The following is a 14800-nucleotide window of genomic DNA, read 5'->3' as shown; positions in this document are numbered from 1 at the left end:
TGCTGAGAGTGCTGTAAACACCCAAACATGGTGTATAGTGCTATGGTGTTCTGTGCTACTGGGGTTGCTATATGTTAGGAAGCGCTAGGAAAGCGGTTCCACTTCTGAGGAGAATATGTGTTCTTGGACCATGGCTCGACCCCAGAGGATCTCCGAAGAGGTGCCGAGGCAGGCGAGGCATGCCCGAGCATGGGCAGGTCAAGAGCAAGGCTGGACTGAAGACAAGCGATGGAATCCAGAGCAGGAACAAGGCTGGACCCGGCCTCTGCTGGACCTGCATGCAGCAGTGTGACCCATCAACGCAATGCTGGTCACGAGAGTAGCCCTCCAGCCACTCGGAAGCCCTTTCAGACCAGCCGCTTGGGAGCGATGAGTGCGTGAGGCCAAATGGAGGCTGAGGGCAGAATATGTAGGCTGACGAGACTCGGGCGATGACACTTGGACGAAGACTCACGATCAAGTACTAGGTTGAGATGCAGTGAGCCCTACACAGCTCACCCACAGGGCTGGTTGCAGACACACTGGATGTGGGGCAGACTCCAGACAAGAAGTGAAGCAAGTGCGAGGAACATGTCCCAGAAACTGTAGAGGCCACTCGTGGACAACACTGAAGCGGCGCAGGTTCCACCAGCATCTAACGCATGGATGGATCAGGCACAAGGGAACGGAGGGCCGGGGTGAGTTATAGGGTACAAGACCAAGACAGGACTTGGCTTCAGGCAAGGATGACCCTCTGGAGGCTTGTTCTGCAGGTGAGAAGGCAGGCCTTGTGCCATGAGGCACCCGACACAGCCTGCCCATGGGGCTGGTCACAGACCACGACATGGCACACCAGGAAAGGTGGCGAGAAGGAACCAAGGATTCAGGACATCAGGACTGGATCACGGGACATCAGGACTGGATCACGGACATCAGGAACAAGACAACAGGAACATCAAGGCTTTCAGGAACAAACTCACAGGACGACGGAACATCTGGACATGGAACAGAAAGATTTCCAGGATGAAGGCTCAGATGAGGACTATGGAGCTTCAACAGAAAACATAGGACCTTGAAGAAGAGATGGACCTCAGAAGACTCCAGGTCAGATGGACAGGAACATCCAGGAGCGAACTGACTCCTTGCGAAGGCAATGAGAGACTGGCACAGGGCTCCTTTTATAGGGCTGAAGCAGGAGTGGTCGATGATATCATTAATGAGGGCCACGGGGCTTTTCCCGCCGCTGGCCCTTTAAAAGCAGAGGAGAGGCACGTGGCCATGCCTAGGGGAAGGCAGGAGAGAAGCAGGAAGAGACAGGCACATTGGTGGTGGCGACCCTGCCACGTGGAAGGCCCCAAGTGCGGCGGCATCAGCGGCAGCAGCCCTGCCATGAAGAAGGAGCAAAGCAGGCTGCCGGAATGGCTTCATGCTGCAAAGAGAAATGCAGGCACCGGCAGGGATGGCATCTCTGCCATCTGAGGACCCCAGAAGCGGCTCCAGCCACTAAGAGGGCATGTCAGGGAGCAGGAGCGGCGGCTTCTGCCAATCAGGAGGGCTCCCAACAAGGGGCACACCAGGAACACGGGGGAGGCAGGACACAGCAGCACGGCAGGTTCACAACACTATATACACCCGAACATCCTGCATAGTACTATGACAATCTGTGCTGAGAGAGTGCTCTATATACCCAGTTACACTGAATAGTGCTTAGTGTCCTGTGCTGGGGAGGGTGCAGTATACACCCAGCTACTCTGTATAGTGCTCAATATCCTGTGCTGGGGAAGGTGCTGAATACACATAGTTACTCTGCACATTGCTATGGAGCATGAGGGTGCTATACACAAACAATGGTGCTGGGGGTGCTGTGTACACGCAAACATCCTGCATAGTGCTATGGCATCCTGTGCTGCTATGGGTGCTGTATACACATAGTTACCCTACAGAGTGCTATGGAGTCCAGTGCTGCTGAGTGTACAATATACACTAAGTTATCCTGCATGGTGCTATGGTGTCCTGTGCTGCTGGAGATGGAGTATACACCCAGTTACTCTGCATGGTGCTATGGTGTCTTCTGCTGGTGAGGGTGCTGTACACACCCAGGAACCCTGCATAATATTATGGTCTACTGTGCTGGTGTGGGTGCTGTATACAACCAGTTACCCTGCATAGTGCTATTGAGTCCTTTGTAGGTGAGGATGCTGTATGCACCCAGTTTCCCTGCCTAGTGCTATGGTATCATGTGCTGGTGAGAGTACTGTATACACCCAGTTACCCTGCATAGTTCTAGGAAATCCTGTGCTGTTGAGGGTGCTCTATTCACCCAGTCACCTTGTATAGTGCTATAGTGTCCTGTGCTTCTGAGCATGCTGTATATAGCCAGTCACCCTTATTAATGCTTTGGTGTCCTGTACTGCTGGGTGCTGTATACACCCAGGCAGCCTGTATAGCGCTATAGTGTCCCATGCTGCTGAGGGTGCTGTATATACCCAGTGACCCTGCATAGTGCTGTAGTGTCCTGTGCTGCTGAGGGTGCTGTGAATACCCAGTTACCCTGGATACTGCTATCAATTGCTGTGCTGCTGAGGGTGCTATGTACACCGAGTTACCCTGCTTAGTGCTATAGTGTCCTGTCCTGGTAAGAGTGCTGCATACACCCTGTCACACTGTATACTGCTATCGTGTCCTGTGCTGCTGAGAGTGCTGTATACACCCAGTCACCCTGCATAGTGCTATGGAGTCCTGTGCTGCTGAGGGTGCTGTATACACCTAGTTAGCCTGCATAGTGCTTTCGAATCCTGTGCTGCTGAGGGTGCCGTATGTACCCAGTTACTCTGTATAGTGGGTACATATGGCTGTGCATAGTGCTATCGATTCCTGAGCTGCTGAGGGTGCTGTTTACACCCAGTCACCCTGTATAGATCTATAGTGTCCTGTGCTGCTGATCGTGATGTACATACTCAGTCACCCTGTATAGTGCTATGGTATCCTTTGTTGCTGGGGGTGCTGTATACATCCACTCACCCTGTATAGTGCTATGGTATCTTTTGCTGCTGGGGGTGCTGTATATACCCAATCACCCTGTTTAGTTCTATGGAGTCCTGTGCTGTTTAGGTTTCTGCATATACCCATTCACCATACATACTGTTATAGTGTCCTGTGCTCCAGAGTGTGCAGTATATACCCAGTTACCCTCCTTAGTGCTATGGAGTCCTGTGCTGCAAGGGATGATGAATGTACCCAGTTACCCTGTATAGTGCTATATTGTCCTGTGCTGGTGAGAGTGCTATATACACCCAGTTACCCTGCTTAGTGCTATGGTGACCTGTCCTGGTAAGAGTGCTACATATACCCTGTCACACTGTATACTGCTATAGTGTCCTATGCTGCTGGGGGGGGGGGGGGGGCTGTATACATCCAGTTACCCTTTCTGGTGCTATGGAGTTCTGTGCTGCATATACTCAGTCACCCTGTATAGTGCTATAATATTCTGTGCTGCTGGGGGTACAGTTTACACCCAGTTACTCTGCATAGTGCAATGGAGTCCTATGCTGGTAAGAGTGATGCATACACCCTGTCACCCTGTATAGCTCTACAGTGTCCTATGCTGCTGAGCGTGCTGTATGCACCCATTTACCCTGCATAGTGCTATGGAGTCCTATGCTGGTAAGACTGCTGAATACACCCTGTCACCCTGTATAGTGCTATAGTGTCCTGTGCTGCTGGAGTTTCTATATATATCCAGTCTCCCTGCATAGTTCTATGGAGTCCTGTGCTGCTGAGAGTGCTGTACTCTGCATAGTGCTATGGTGTCCTGTGCTGCTGAGAGTGCTGTATACACCTAGTTAGCCTGCATAGTGCTATGGAGTCCTTTGATGCTGAGGGTGCTGTATACACCCAGTTATCCGGAATAGTGCTATGGAGTCCTGTGCTGCTGAGGGTGCTGTATACACCCAGTCATCCTGCATAGTACTATGGAGTCATGTGCTGCTGTTGGTGTTATATACACCAAGTTACCCTGCATAGTGCTATGGAGTCCTGTGGTGCTGAGGGTGCTGTATACATCCAGTTACCCTTTATAGTGCTATGGAGTTCTGTGCTGCATATTAGGGATGTGAATCGTTTTAGGACGATTAAAATTATCGTCCGATAATTTTAATATCGTCTTAAACCGTTATGGAACACAATACAATACAGATTCTAACGATTTATCGTTATAAATCGTTAGAATCGTAAGCCGGCACACTAAAACGCCCTAAAACCCACCCCCGACCCTTTAAATTAAATCCCCCACCCTCCCGAACCCCCCCCCCCCAATAACTTAAATAACCTGCGGGTCCAGCGGCGGTCCGGAACGGCAGCGGTCCGGAACGGGCTCCTGCTCCTGAATCTTGTCGTCTTCAGCCGGCGCCATTTTCCAAAATGGCGCCGAAAAATGGCGGCAGCCATAGACGAAAAAGATTGGACGGCAGGAGGTCCTTCCGGACCCCCGCTGGACTTTTGGCAAGTCTCGTGGGGGTCAGGAGGCCCCCCACAAGCTGGCCAAAAGTTCCTGGAGGTCCAGCGGGGGTCAGGGAGCGATTTCCCGCCGCGAATCGTTTTCGTACGGAAAATGGCGCCGGCAGGAGATCGACTGCAGGAGGTCGTTCAGCGAGGGTTCCGGCGCCTCGCTGAACGACCTAGTTATACACCTAGTTAGTTACCCTGCATAGTGCTATGGAGTCCTGTGCTGCTGAGGGTGCTGTATATACCTGCATAGTGTCATATACACACTGTCCTTTCTTCAGTAGTGCTCTCTCTTTCCTTGGTTTCCCCTCCTCTTTCCAACAGTGTGGTCTCTCTCATTAGACATTCTGCCTTTCTCCTCTACTGTTGTTTTTTCCCCTGTTCCTGGGTGTAAGTTTTATAGGACAGATACGTTGTCACATTTTGACCTCCTGCATTATCTTGGTCACAAATACATTTTTATTATGATGGAGATTTTCTACCCATTAAGTCTAATTTTTAATGGAACAGAACATCTGTGCATTCTGGTACCTGACTCGGCGCACTCCACATAGATGTGCTGATAAGGCTGAAGGGTCATCCTCTTGGTTCCACACTGGGAGATGGAGGTCTCGGTGCCGCTACAGAAAACACCCCAAGGTAAATACTTCACATTTACATTTTTTTCTCTCCTTATGTTAGTATGTGGCATAAGCAGAACAAATTCTTTTTCTCTCATTGACATATAGTTGTTCTCTTCGTGTGGATCCTCTTTTATGCTCACTTCCAGAAGGGGTCCACATTCCTGCTGTTTGCACACCACGGCTGCATCTGGCAGGTCCCATAGTGCGTGGTCAAATAGATCAGAATGAACTCTTCCCCATGTGTTACTTGAAAAAACCTCCACTTTTCCGGCACACTGGCTGTTTCCATTCACCAAACGCATGTTGACGATACCTACAGGGGAAAGACCAAGAATGCAATAAGCAAAAATACTGTGCAATATCAGGTCCTTCCTATGCTCTATGATTTTCATCCCTCTCCTTCCCATTTGGCTCTCATCACAAGTAGAAGTTGCTGATTTAGAGTTATAGTAGATTCTGCTTTTTGATAGTTTACTGAGTGCATCCACAAGAACTGATGCACTGATATCTTAGCGTCATGTGTCACCATGGGAACTGCTGCACCATTATCTGATGGCCATTTATATTTTTTGTGATTTTGTGATACTATGTGCCATAAGATGTCATGAGTATGATGGTGAGGATCATTTAGCATTTTGAAACTGTGAAGAACTACTGGGGGCCTTATCAGTGAAACATGCCAAGCTTTTGTGACCTTGCTATGCTGGCTACATTTTGCACATGCTTCACTGCAATCTTCTGACCATTGGTTTCTGTTCTCTTTCTATACCATCCTCTTGTTTGAAGGGACTGCATCAACCACCCTTTGTCTGGATTCGTTTGGGCCGATTGCATTCTAATATGGCATATTCCAACTCCATTGGCCCTTTATGTTTTGTATAAGGTATGGATTTATTGAATAAGGGTTTTAAGCCCCCTTGGTTTCTTCTTGTGATCAGCTGACAAGTGCATTTTTGGGGTTTGATCATCTTTTCTATTTTTGTGGCTGGGTTTTGATGTTTTCTTTTCTTTTTATGTGTGTGTTTGTGTTTCATGCTTTTGTATGAGGTGTGATAATTATTTTTTTTTGGTTGATGTGGTATTTAGCATTATGGGTTCCCTTTTATATCGTTCAGATTTTGAATTTATGTTTTAAGTTTAATTGAGTATATTCTTTTCTGAATGCTTATTGATAATAGGATGCTCTTCAATGTTCTCATTTGTACTTTTTGTGGTTTATTTTTTGAATATGTTATAAATGATTAATAAGATGTCTTTTTAGAAATTTATTGTAATGAGAATGTTTGCATTAAAAATATTATTATATTATTGTTCTACTGAACTATACAACTTTTCCCTTGATTATATTGATTCTTCAAATGCCACAAAAGTATTTTAATATAGAGTACATACAGCTATTACAGTATTTCTGCATATAAAATAACCAATGATACAAGTACTGAGTAAAGCATTTTATTTAAAATATTAAATACAAAATATTAAAATATTAAAGAATTCAAGATAATAATTTAAAGGGCTAATGACATTTTAATTATAATAATATTTTTTTTTTTTAAAGCAATGATGACAGCTGTGAATAGCAAGGTGTAGGTTCTTCACACCTTGCTGACTCTGAGGTCTTTTTCCTCATATGTTTTCAATTCTCTTTTCCAGGGAGTTAAAATTGTTTCAAAAGAGTATGGGGCAGATTTTAAAACCCCTGCGCGCATAAATCCTCCCGGGGCATGTCGGGGGCGTGCCGGTAATGACGCGGCGTTTCGGGGGCGGCGTTTCGGGGGCGGCGACACGGGCGTGGTTTCGGCCCGGGGGCATTCCGGGGGCGTGGCCGCGGCCTCTGGACCAGCCCCCGGGACCGGAACACGGAGCAGGGCAGCCGGCCGGCGCGCGCAAAGTTACGCCTGCTTTCAGCAGGCGTAACTTTGCCGACAAAGGTAGGGGGGGGGTTAGATAGAGCCGGGGGGGTGGGTTAGGTAGGGGAAGGGAAGGGAAGGGAAGGGAAGGGAAGGTGTGGGGGGGGTGGAAGGAAAGTTCCCTCCGAGGCTGCTCCGAAATAGGAGCGGCCTCGGAGGAAACGGAGGCAGGCTGTGCGGCTCGGCGCGCGCAGTCTGCTAATTTTGCGCAGCCTTGCACGTGCCGACCCCAGATTTTAAAAGATACGCGCGTATCTTTTAAAATCTGGCTTACTTTTGTTCGCGCCAGTTGCACGAACAAAAGTACGTGCACACGTATTTTTTTAAGATCTACCTCTATGTGTTTTAGGGCTTAATGAATTTATCTCCAGGAACTTGTCCAAACCTATTGTAAACTCTTAGGGGCGGATTTTAAATGCCCTGCACTGGTGCGCCTATTTTGCATAGGCCGCCGGCGCGCGCAGAGCCCCGGGACGCGTGTAAGTCCCGGGGCTTTTTAAAAGGGGCGTGTTGGGGTCGTTGCCAAATGACGCGGCATTTTGGGGGCATGGCGCGGCGTTTTGGGGGCAGCGATGTGGGCGTGGTTTCGGCCCGGGGCATTCTGGAGGCATGGCCGCGGCCTCCGGACCAGCCCCCGGGTCCAGAACACGGAGCGGGGCAGCCGGCCGGCGCGCTGATTTACGTCTGCTTTTAGCAGGCGTAAATCATGAAACAAAGGTAAGGGGGGGGGGGGGGTTTAGATAGGGCCGGGGGGTTGGGCTAGGTAGGGGAAGGAAGAGGAAGGTGGGGGGAGGGCGAAGGAGGGAACAGCGATTGTGCAATTTTTAAAAATCTACCCTTTATATACTTGACACCTTGAACAAATCCTCTGGCAACAAATTCCTAAACAGATATTTTAAAACATTTTCGTAACAGGATTAAAAAGCGTAAATGTTTATGTGACCACGGAGGTGACATCTTTCAATGATGGTTGGAATATTGGAGGATATTAGTCTTCCAAACATGAGTAAGGTACATTTTATTTAAATTTGTTATTAAATTATGTAGGGAATGATCTGCTTCGATCTGATGGTAATTGTTAGGTCCTTATTAAATAATCCTGGGAGCGAGAAAGTTATCTGGATAAACTTACTGAAGTATCTTTACCTGAATATTGAGTAGAACACAGCCAGATAGGTGTTCTGCTGACTGTACCTAGATAAAGTCAAAGTTACATGGATGATGTTGTCTACATAACTTTAGGTCAGCCCTCAGCTTCACCAGACTTACTTTTTGGTTTAGCTTGAACAGGAGGGCTACACAAAACCAGAGTTCAACTGGTGGAGGGGGGGACAGGGGGTATAACCTCCTGGGACGTAGGTCCGGTTGTGGGGACATCTTCCTGCTTCCCGCTTTTCTCATCTTTGATAACACTGGTCAGGGGTAGTTTCAGCTATAATTAGATTCACTAGGGGATTCCCAGGAGCCAAAAATCCCCACAGAATCTGAGGATGAGGTTCAAATTAAAAGTTTATTTGCAGAGAAAAAGTGGTCCAAACCAGTATGGCAAAATCAAAAGACTCCTGGCAGGGGGAGGAGCCAAGATGGCGGCTTAACCCAAGCATTGCTCTGCTGCTCGCTATTTCCTATTGCTTGTTTTCCTTTTTCTGATGACCAAAAACACCTGCGAAGAGGAAGGGGAAAGTTAGAACATACCCCTCGGTTTCCTCATCCTTACCCGGGCAGAAAACGTTCTTGCAATGCACGGGATTGGTATTGCAATCAGGGACTCATCTTCCGGCTGCCGCAGTGAGTGGAGGAGAGCCTGCCCCGGCTTCGGAGGAAGTATCGCCGAGTCCCCCCGGATGAACGCCTTCTGTAGGAAGCACAGGCAGCCATGTCGCTGCACTCTGTGTGGAACCCTGAAGAAGGATTCCAAGTAGCAGAAATCGAGGAAGCAGCGGCTTTGGAATCCCCCGTGCTCAGCTCAGCTCGGATTAATGGAGAGGGATCTGGTGCCTCGATTAATCAGGCGGTTAATGGAGGTGAGATATCTGCCACCGGTTCTCTCCTTTCTACTAGTTTACCAGTACCTCTTGAGAAGCCTGCGATTGTAACCCTAGACTCTCTATGGGACCTGATGTCCTCGAATGGTAACGGTTTTTTAGACTGCTCTATAAAAATTAACTCTTTCTCAACAAGTGGAATCTATTCTAAAGAACACTGACTGACAACGACAGGAGATTCTGGATAAGTTTAAAAAATATGGAAGAAGAAATACAGTTTGTTAAAGGACTGCCATTATTCAAGGCTATGGGCTGGATTTACTAATGCCACAAGGTGTAGTTATTCGCCGCGAAACTGACAGCGATAAAGGTGCTTACCTTTCACTTTCAGCACAGTCTTCGCGGCATCAACCCCGGTGCCGCCCCGACTCCTCCTCTTCCGGGGCTGACGCCACCCCAACTCCTCCCCCATCTTGGTATCGCATGCGATAAGGGACTTTTCGTGTGCAAAATGTCCCTTATTGCGTGTGATCCGCTTGGTAAATGACCTCCTGTGATGTCAAGTAAGAAAATTGAATCCATAGAAAACACTTTAAGGCATTTAAATCTGCGAGTATTCAATTTTCCCAGGGTAGTGGGAGAGATTACCATAAGAAGATATTTCCTAGATGTTTTGGAGTTTACCACAGAATCAACTCCCCCCCCTGGATAAAGTGTACTTCTTGCCTTCTTGCTTTAATACTCAACATCAGCCTCTTTTAGTTGATTTGGACAATCTAACTGACTTTTTAGAGCCATCTAATCACAAAGTTTCTGAAAGAGCAACATTGTTAATATCTTTGTTTAATCAAAAGGATCTGAACATGGTCATGAAAAGTAACTTTAAGAAAACTAATGCACTTTTCATGGGCCAAAAAGTCAGGATTTCTAGCATTACACCAGGAGACCTTAGCCATTGGGGCAACCTTCTTCCTTAGGTTCCCTTGCAAGTGTATAGGGAAGTATAACAGAGACAGCAGAACAGCTTAAGAGTTGCATAGAATCTAAGACGATCACGCTTCAAGCAAGCAGTATCTCGGTTGATTCATGCCTTTGAAATGTACTGCATGTCATATTGAGCTATGTCATGTCTTTTTTCTCTTAATTTCATGAGTTTTTTCTCCTCTTTTGCTGAATCTCCCCCCCCCCCCCATATACATTGTGATCTAATGGGTATTGAAATGTGGATTTCCTTTATCTTTTTCCTGGTATCTGTATTTTTGGATGCTTCGTTTGAAAATTGTAAATTTAATAAATAATAAATTAAAAAAAATCAAAAGACAGCATCAGAACAAAATCATAATTGGAAAAAAACCCAACCCCTGGATGTTTCTTTCCCAGCTGAACCAGTGTTCTTTGGAAAATGTCCTTCCCCGTGAAGGGTAGGGTAACTCTTCCAGCTCCAGAATAAAGTAAAAAACTGGGAAGATGAAATCTCCAAAAAAAAGATCTCAAGAACAGTTAACTTCAACAAGTTTCGCAAAAGTTCCAAAATCCAACAACTACAAAATCTTAGCAGATCTCCAGGTCACAAGAACTCAGACATACTGGGAGGGTGCCCTTCTCTCAATAAATTGGCTCAATAAATTCCAAATATCAAAAAGCCTCCAAAATCTCCACAAATCCTCTCCTCCTGGTCAGTCCACACTGGAGATGGTGAAGAGCCTCTGCTCTGAAACTGGTGAGCGGAGACCCAGGGAGGACTTCAAGCTCCTTTCTCTTCTTGGATCGCCTGCTCACAGGGCACTTTACACCCATGAGCGTCAACCCACAAAAGGGTGGGGATAAAGCAAGGGCAGGACTCAAAATGCAAAACTCCTCTTTAGATGAAAAATATGGGGAAAGAAAGCCCGGTCACACATGGCCAACTTTTTTTCTGGAAAGCACCCAACATCAGTGCTAACCGATTAAAGTTAAGCACCACACCTAGAATGCTCCTCTTTCTTATGCAGAGATGAGTTACCTGAACAAAATCTTAACAGAGAGCCAGGGGAACCAAAGATTTGTTTGGATGAGTCCTGAAGTTACCCAAACAAATCTTTTGAATATGGACCTCTGTGCAACTACAATTAACTATCAGTTAATACCATGACACTACGAACATGGTTTAAATTGCATTCAACAATCTACAATCTGCTATCAGAAATTGGCATCTCTGGCACTGTACTATCATGGTTTACCTCATATCTCACTCAGAGAATACCTGGTCAACATTGACAACTCCGAGTCCCCACGCATACCCCTCCTCCAGGGTGTCCCCCAAGGATCCTCCTTATCCTCCACCCTCTTTAACATATATCTCCTTCCCTCTGCTATCTACTTTCTAACCTCGGTCTCAATTTCTTCATGTATGCGGATGATGTACAGATCCTCATCCCCATGCAAAAAACCCTACAAGATACTCTAAACTTCTGGGAATCCTGTCTTGCCTCCATTAACTCTCTCTTAGACAGCCTCCAACTCGCTCTTAACACAACAAAAACTGAAATCATCCTCATCTCCAACAAACTCGAGTTTACCTCACAGGTCACTACTAAAACCACCCCCACAACCCTCCCCCTCCTGCCATCTGTAAGAGACCTAGGTGTTGTATTAGACAAACACCTTAATTTTCAACCACACATCAAATCCCTTCTAAAAGCCGGCTTCTATAAACTCCACATCCTCAAAAAGCTCAAACCCCTCCTCCACCTTCAAGACTTTCGCCTTGTATTGCAGTCCACAATCCTATCAAAATTAGACTACTGCAATTCACTTCTCCTAGGCCTGCCCTACGCCACAATTAAACCACTACAAATCCTGCAGAACTCCATGGCACGAATCATCACAGACACTCGTAAGAGAGAACACATCACACCCATTTTAAAAGAACTGCATTGGCTCCCCATCCCTTTCCGTATAAAATACAAAACCCTTACAATACTCCATAACGTGCTTCACAAAAACGACCACGAATGGCTCAAGGAAACACCACGTTTCCGTACATCCAATCGTCCATCCAGAGCCTCCACGGCGGGCATTGTACACATCCCACCCCTCAAAATAGCACACCACTCAACTACCAGAGAGAGAGCCTTTACCATAGCCGGCCCCTCCCTCTGGAATTCTCTTCCCACGTATCTCCGCCTTGAACCATCCTTACCCAACTTCAAAAAAGGCATCAAAACCTGGCTCTTCTTACAAGCATACCCTGACTCCAATCAGACCTAAACCCCTACCACTGCCACATCCAATTCCCTTACCCCTTCTAATCTGTTGATGCATCCTAGGGAATTGCTGATTTTGTAAATTTGTTAATTTTTATTCTCAGTTTTTTAACACAGTTCCTATCAATTTCTCTCTCCCCTAGCACTTCACTACCTTTCTCCTTCCCGCAACTTCTGCGCTTGCTGTCACCTGGCCCCCATCCTCTCCTTTTTCCTTTCCTGCTCCACATCCCCCCTCCCTGTTATTTGTAATTTCCTCTTCCTCCTTTCCAATGTTGATTGTGAACCGGCATGATATGTCCTATGAATGTCGGTATATTTTAAAAGCATTTAAATAAATAAATAAATAAACATGTGTAGATTGTTGTATGCCTTACTAGCCATTTATTGGTTTTAGAGATTTTTGGATATGAGTTTTTAGTTTCTTTCTGGAATTAGTTGAAAGATGAAACATGCTCTGAGAAAGCTAGAAAGAAACTGGCGCAAAGACCCCTCACCTGCCCAATTGAACAAGTTTAAAACTTATCTCCACTCCTTCTGAGCAGCAATCGATAAAACTAAAAGAGATTTCTACTCCCAACGAATCCATCACCTATAATTCAACTCGCGAGCCCTATTCCAATTAGTAAGCAACCTTACAAAAACTTGCACTCCCTCCTATCCTGACACTGATGATCAGACCAAATGTGAAACATTAGCCTCCTTCTTCCACAAAAAATAGACAACATTATGACACGATTCCCTCCTTCACATACACCCACGGACACCCTCCAATGCTATTCCTCCGCTAAACTCTCCACATTTGAATCCACCTCATCATTAGAAATTGCCTCCATATTAAGAAAAATCAGACCCTCCACGCACCCCTCGGACACCATCCCCACGAAGAACCTCCTCTCTATCCCTGGGTGCATCACCAAACCAATATCGAACATCATAAACAAATCCATTGCTCTTGGCAGCATACCCAAAAGCCTCAAACACGCTATTGTAAAACCCATCCTTAAGAAACCGTCCCTGGACCCTTCCGATCCTACCAACTTCCGCCCTATCTCAAATCTTCCTCTGATAACAAAATTCCTTGAGAAAGCCATCAATAGACAACTATCAGACTACATGGACGAACAGAATATCCTCACTTCGTCACAATATGGCTTTTGCAAATACCACAGCACAGAGACCCTGCTTCTATCACTCTCCGACCATATCCTAAAAAGCCTGGACAAAGGTCTTTCACACATCCGAATTCTTCTTGATATATCCTCAGCATTCGACACTGTCAATCACCAAATACTCTTACAAAGCCTCACCGACATCGGCATTGCAGGCTCAGCCTTGCAATGGTTCCAATCCTACCTCACTGATAGGCAATTTAGCATGCAAATTGGAAACGCCATCTCCAAACCCCTTTCCCTAGGGCAAGGAGTACCCCAAGGCTCATCCCTCTCTACTCTCTTTAATATATACCTCCTACCCCTCTGCCTCTTACTTTCCAAGCTAGGCTTCCTGCACTTTATTTATGCCAATGACGTACAGATACTGATACCTATAACTGACACAATACACAAAGCCATCCACACTTGGAACTCTGCCCTCACCGCCATCAGCACTCTACTATCTAACAATTTTCTCGCTCTCAATACAGCTAAAACAGAACTCATCCTCATTTCTCCTCCCAACATCAAACGTCCACTATCAGCAAACAACACTCCCCCAACCAATATCTCCTTCCCACCCCATGTTCGCAGCCTTGGCGTTACACTCGACAAACATTTCAACTGCAAAAAATTCATCAATTTCACCCTCAAGGACTGCTTCTTCAAATTACACACTCTGAAAAAACTCAAACCGCTTTTACATCTCAACGACTTTTGCACTATACTCCAAGCCCTCATACTGTCAAAGATTGATTACTGTAACTCCATACTTCTAGGCCTACCCAAAAACGCCTTACAGCCTCTACATCTCCTACAAAATGCAGCAGCCCGTATCCTCACCAACACTCACAGAAATGAACATATAACCCCTGTACTCAAACATCTACACTGGCTGCCGGTCTCAGCTAGGATTACATACAAGTCTCTCACCCTAATACACAAATCCCTTCACAACAAAAACATGCATTGGTTCAAAGAGGATTTCACCTTTCGTGTCAACAACAGACCCTCCAGAAAACAGTACCTGGCCATGCTATTTCCTGAGCAGATAAGGCTGTGATAAATTGAAATTATATAAATTATTATATAGTAGATATCTGTGCATAATAGAACTGCTTTATTATTCCTCTATTGATGCTCTGATTCTTAGTCTCTGAAATCTGTGTAATAGGAAACATTCTCTCTTTATGCCTTCTTTCTAGAACTCTGACTCAATTTTCTGTGGTGATCTCTCTGGGGGAAAAAAACAAAAAAAAAACCCCAAAACAAACCTCCTGTGTTTTCTTTCTCTAGTCCTTCTAAAAGTGCTCTGGGCTTTCTGTGTAGTAAAACTTCCTCTGTTTATACCTTTCTCTAGGTCTGGTATTGTATATTAGTAGTTTTGGTCCTTGCTAATTG

The 14800-nt window shown here is 46.0% G+C and overlaps 1 protein-coding gene across 1 annotated transcript in view; it reads right to left on the bottom strand.

The window, feature by feature from the left end:
- The window catches only part of LOC115079069 (deleted in malignant brain tumors 1 protein-like), a 129338-nt gene that overhangs the window by 25299 nt on the left and 89239 nt on the right, over positions 1-14800 (bottom strand). The window contains exon 7 of the mRNA XM_029582088.1: positions 5014-5418. Coding sequence (XP_029437948.1) covers positions 5014-5418 — 405 coding nt within the window. The remainder of the gene's footprint in view (positions 1-5013; positions 5419-14800) is intronic.

This window comes from Rhinatrema bivittatum, chromosome 1 (assembly GCF_901001135.1).
Source record: "Rhinatrema bivittatum chromosome 1, aRhiBiv1.1, whole genome shotgun sequence".
In the NCBI taxonomy this organism is placed as follows: domain Eukaryota; kingdom Metazoa; phylum Chordata; class Amphibia; order Gymnophiona; family Rhinatrematidae; genus Rhinatrema; species Rhinatrema bivittatum.
The sequence above is the reverse complement of the archived record's forward strand: the minus strand, read 5'-3'. Positions and strand labels throughout refer to the sequence as shown.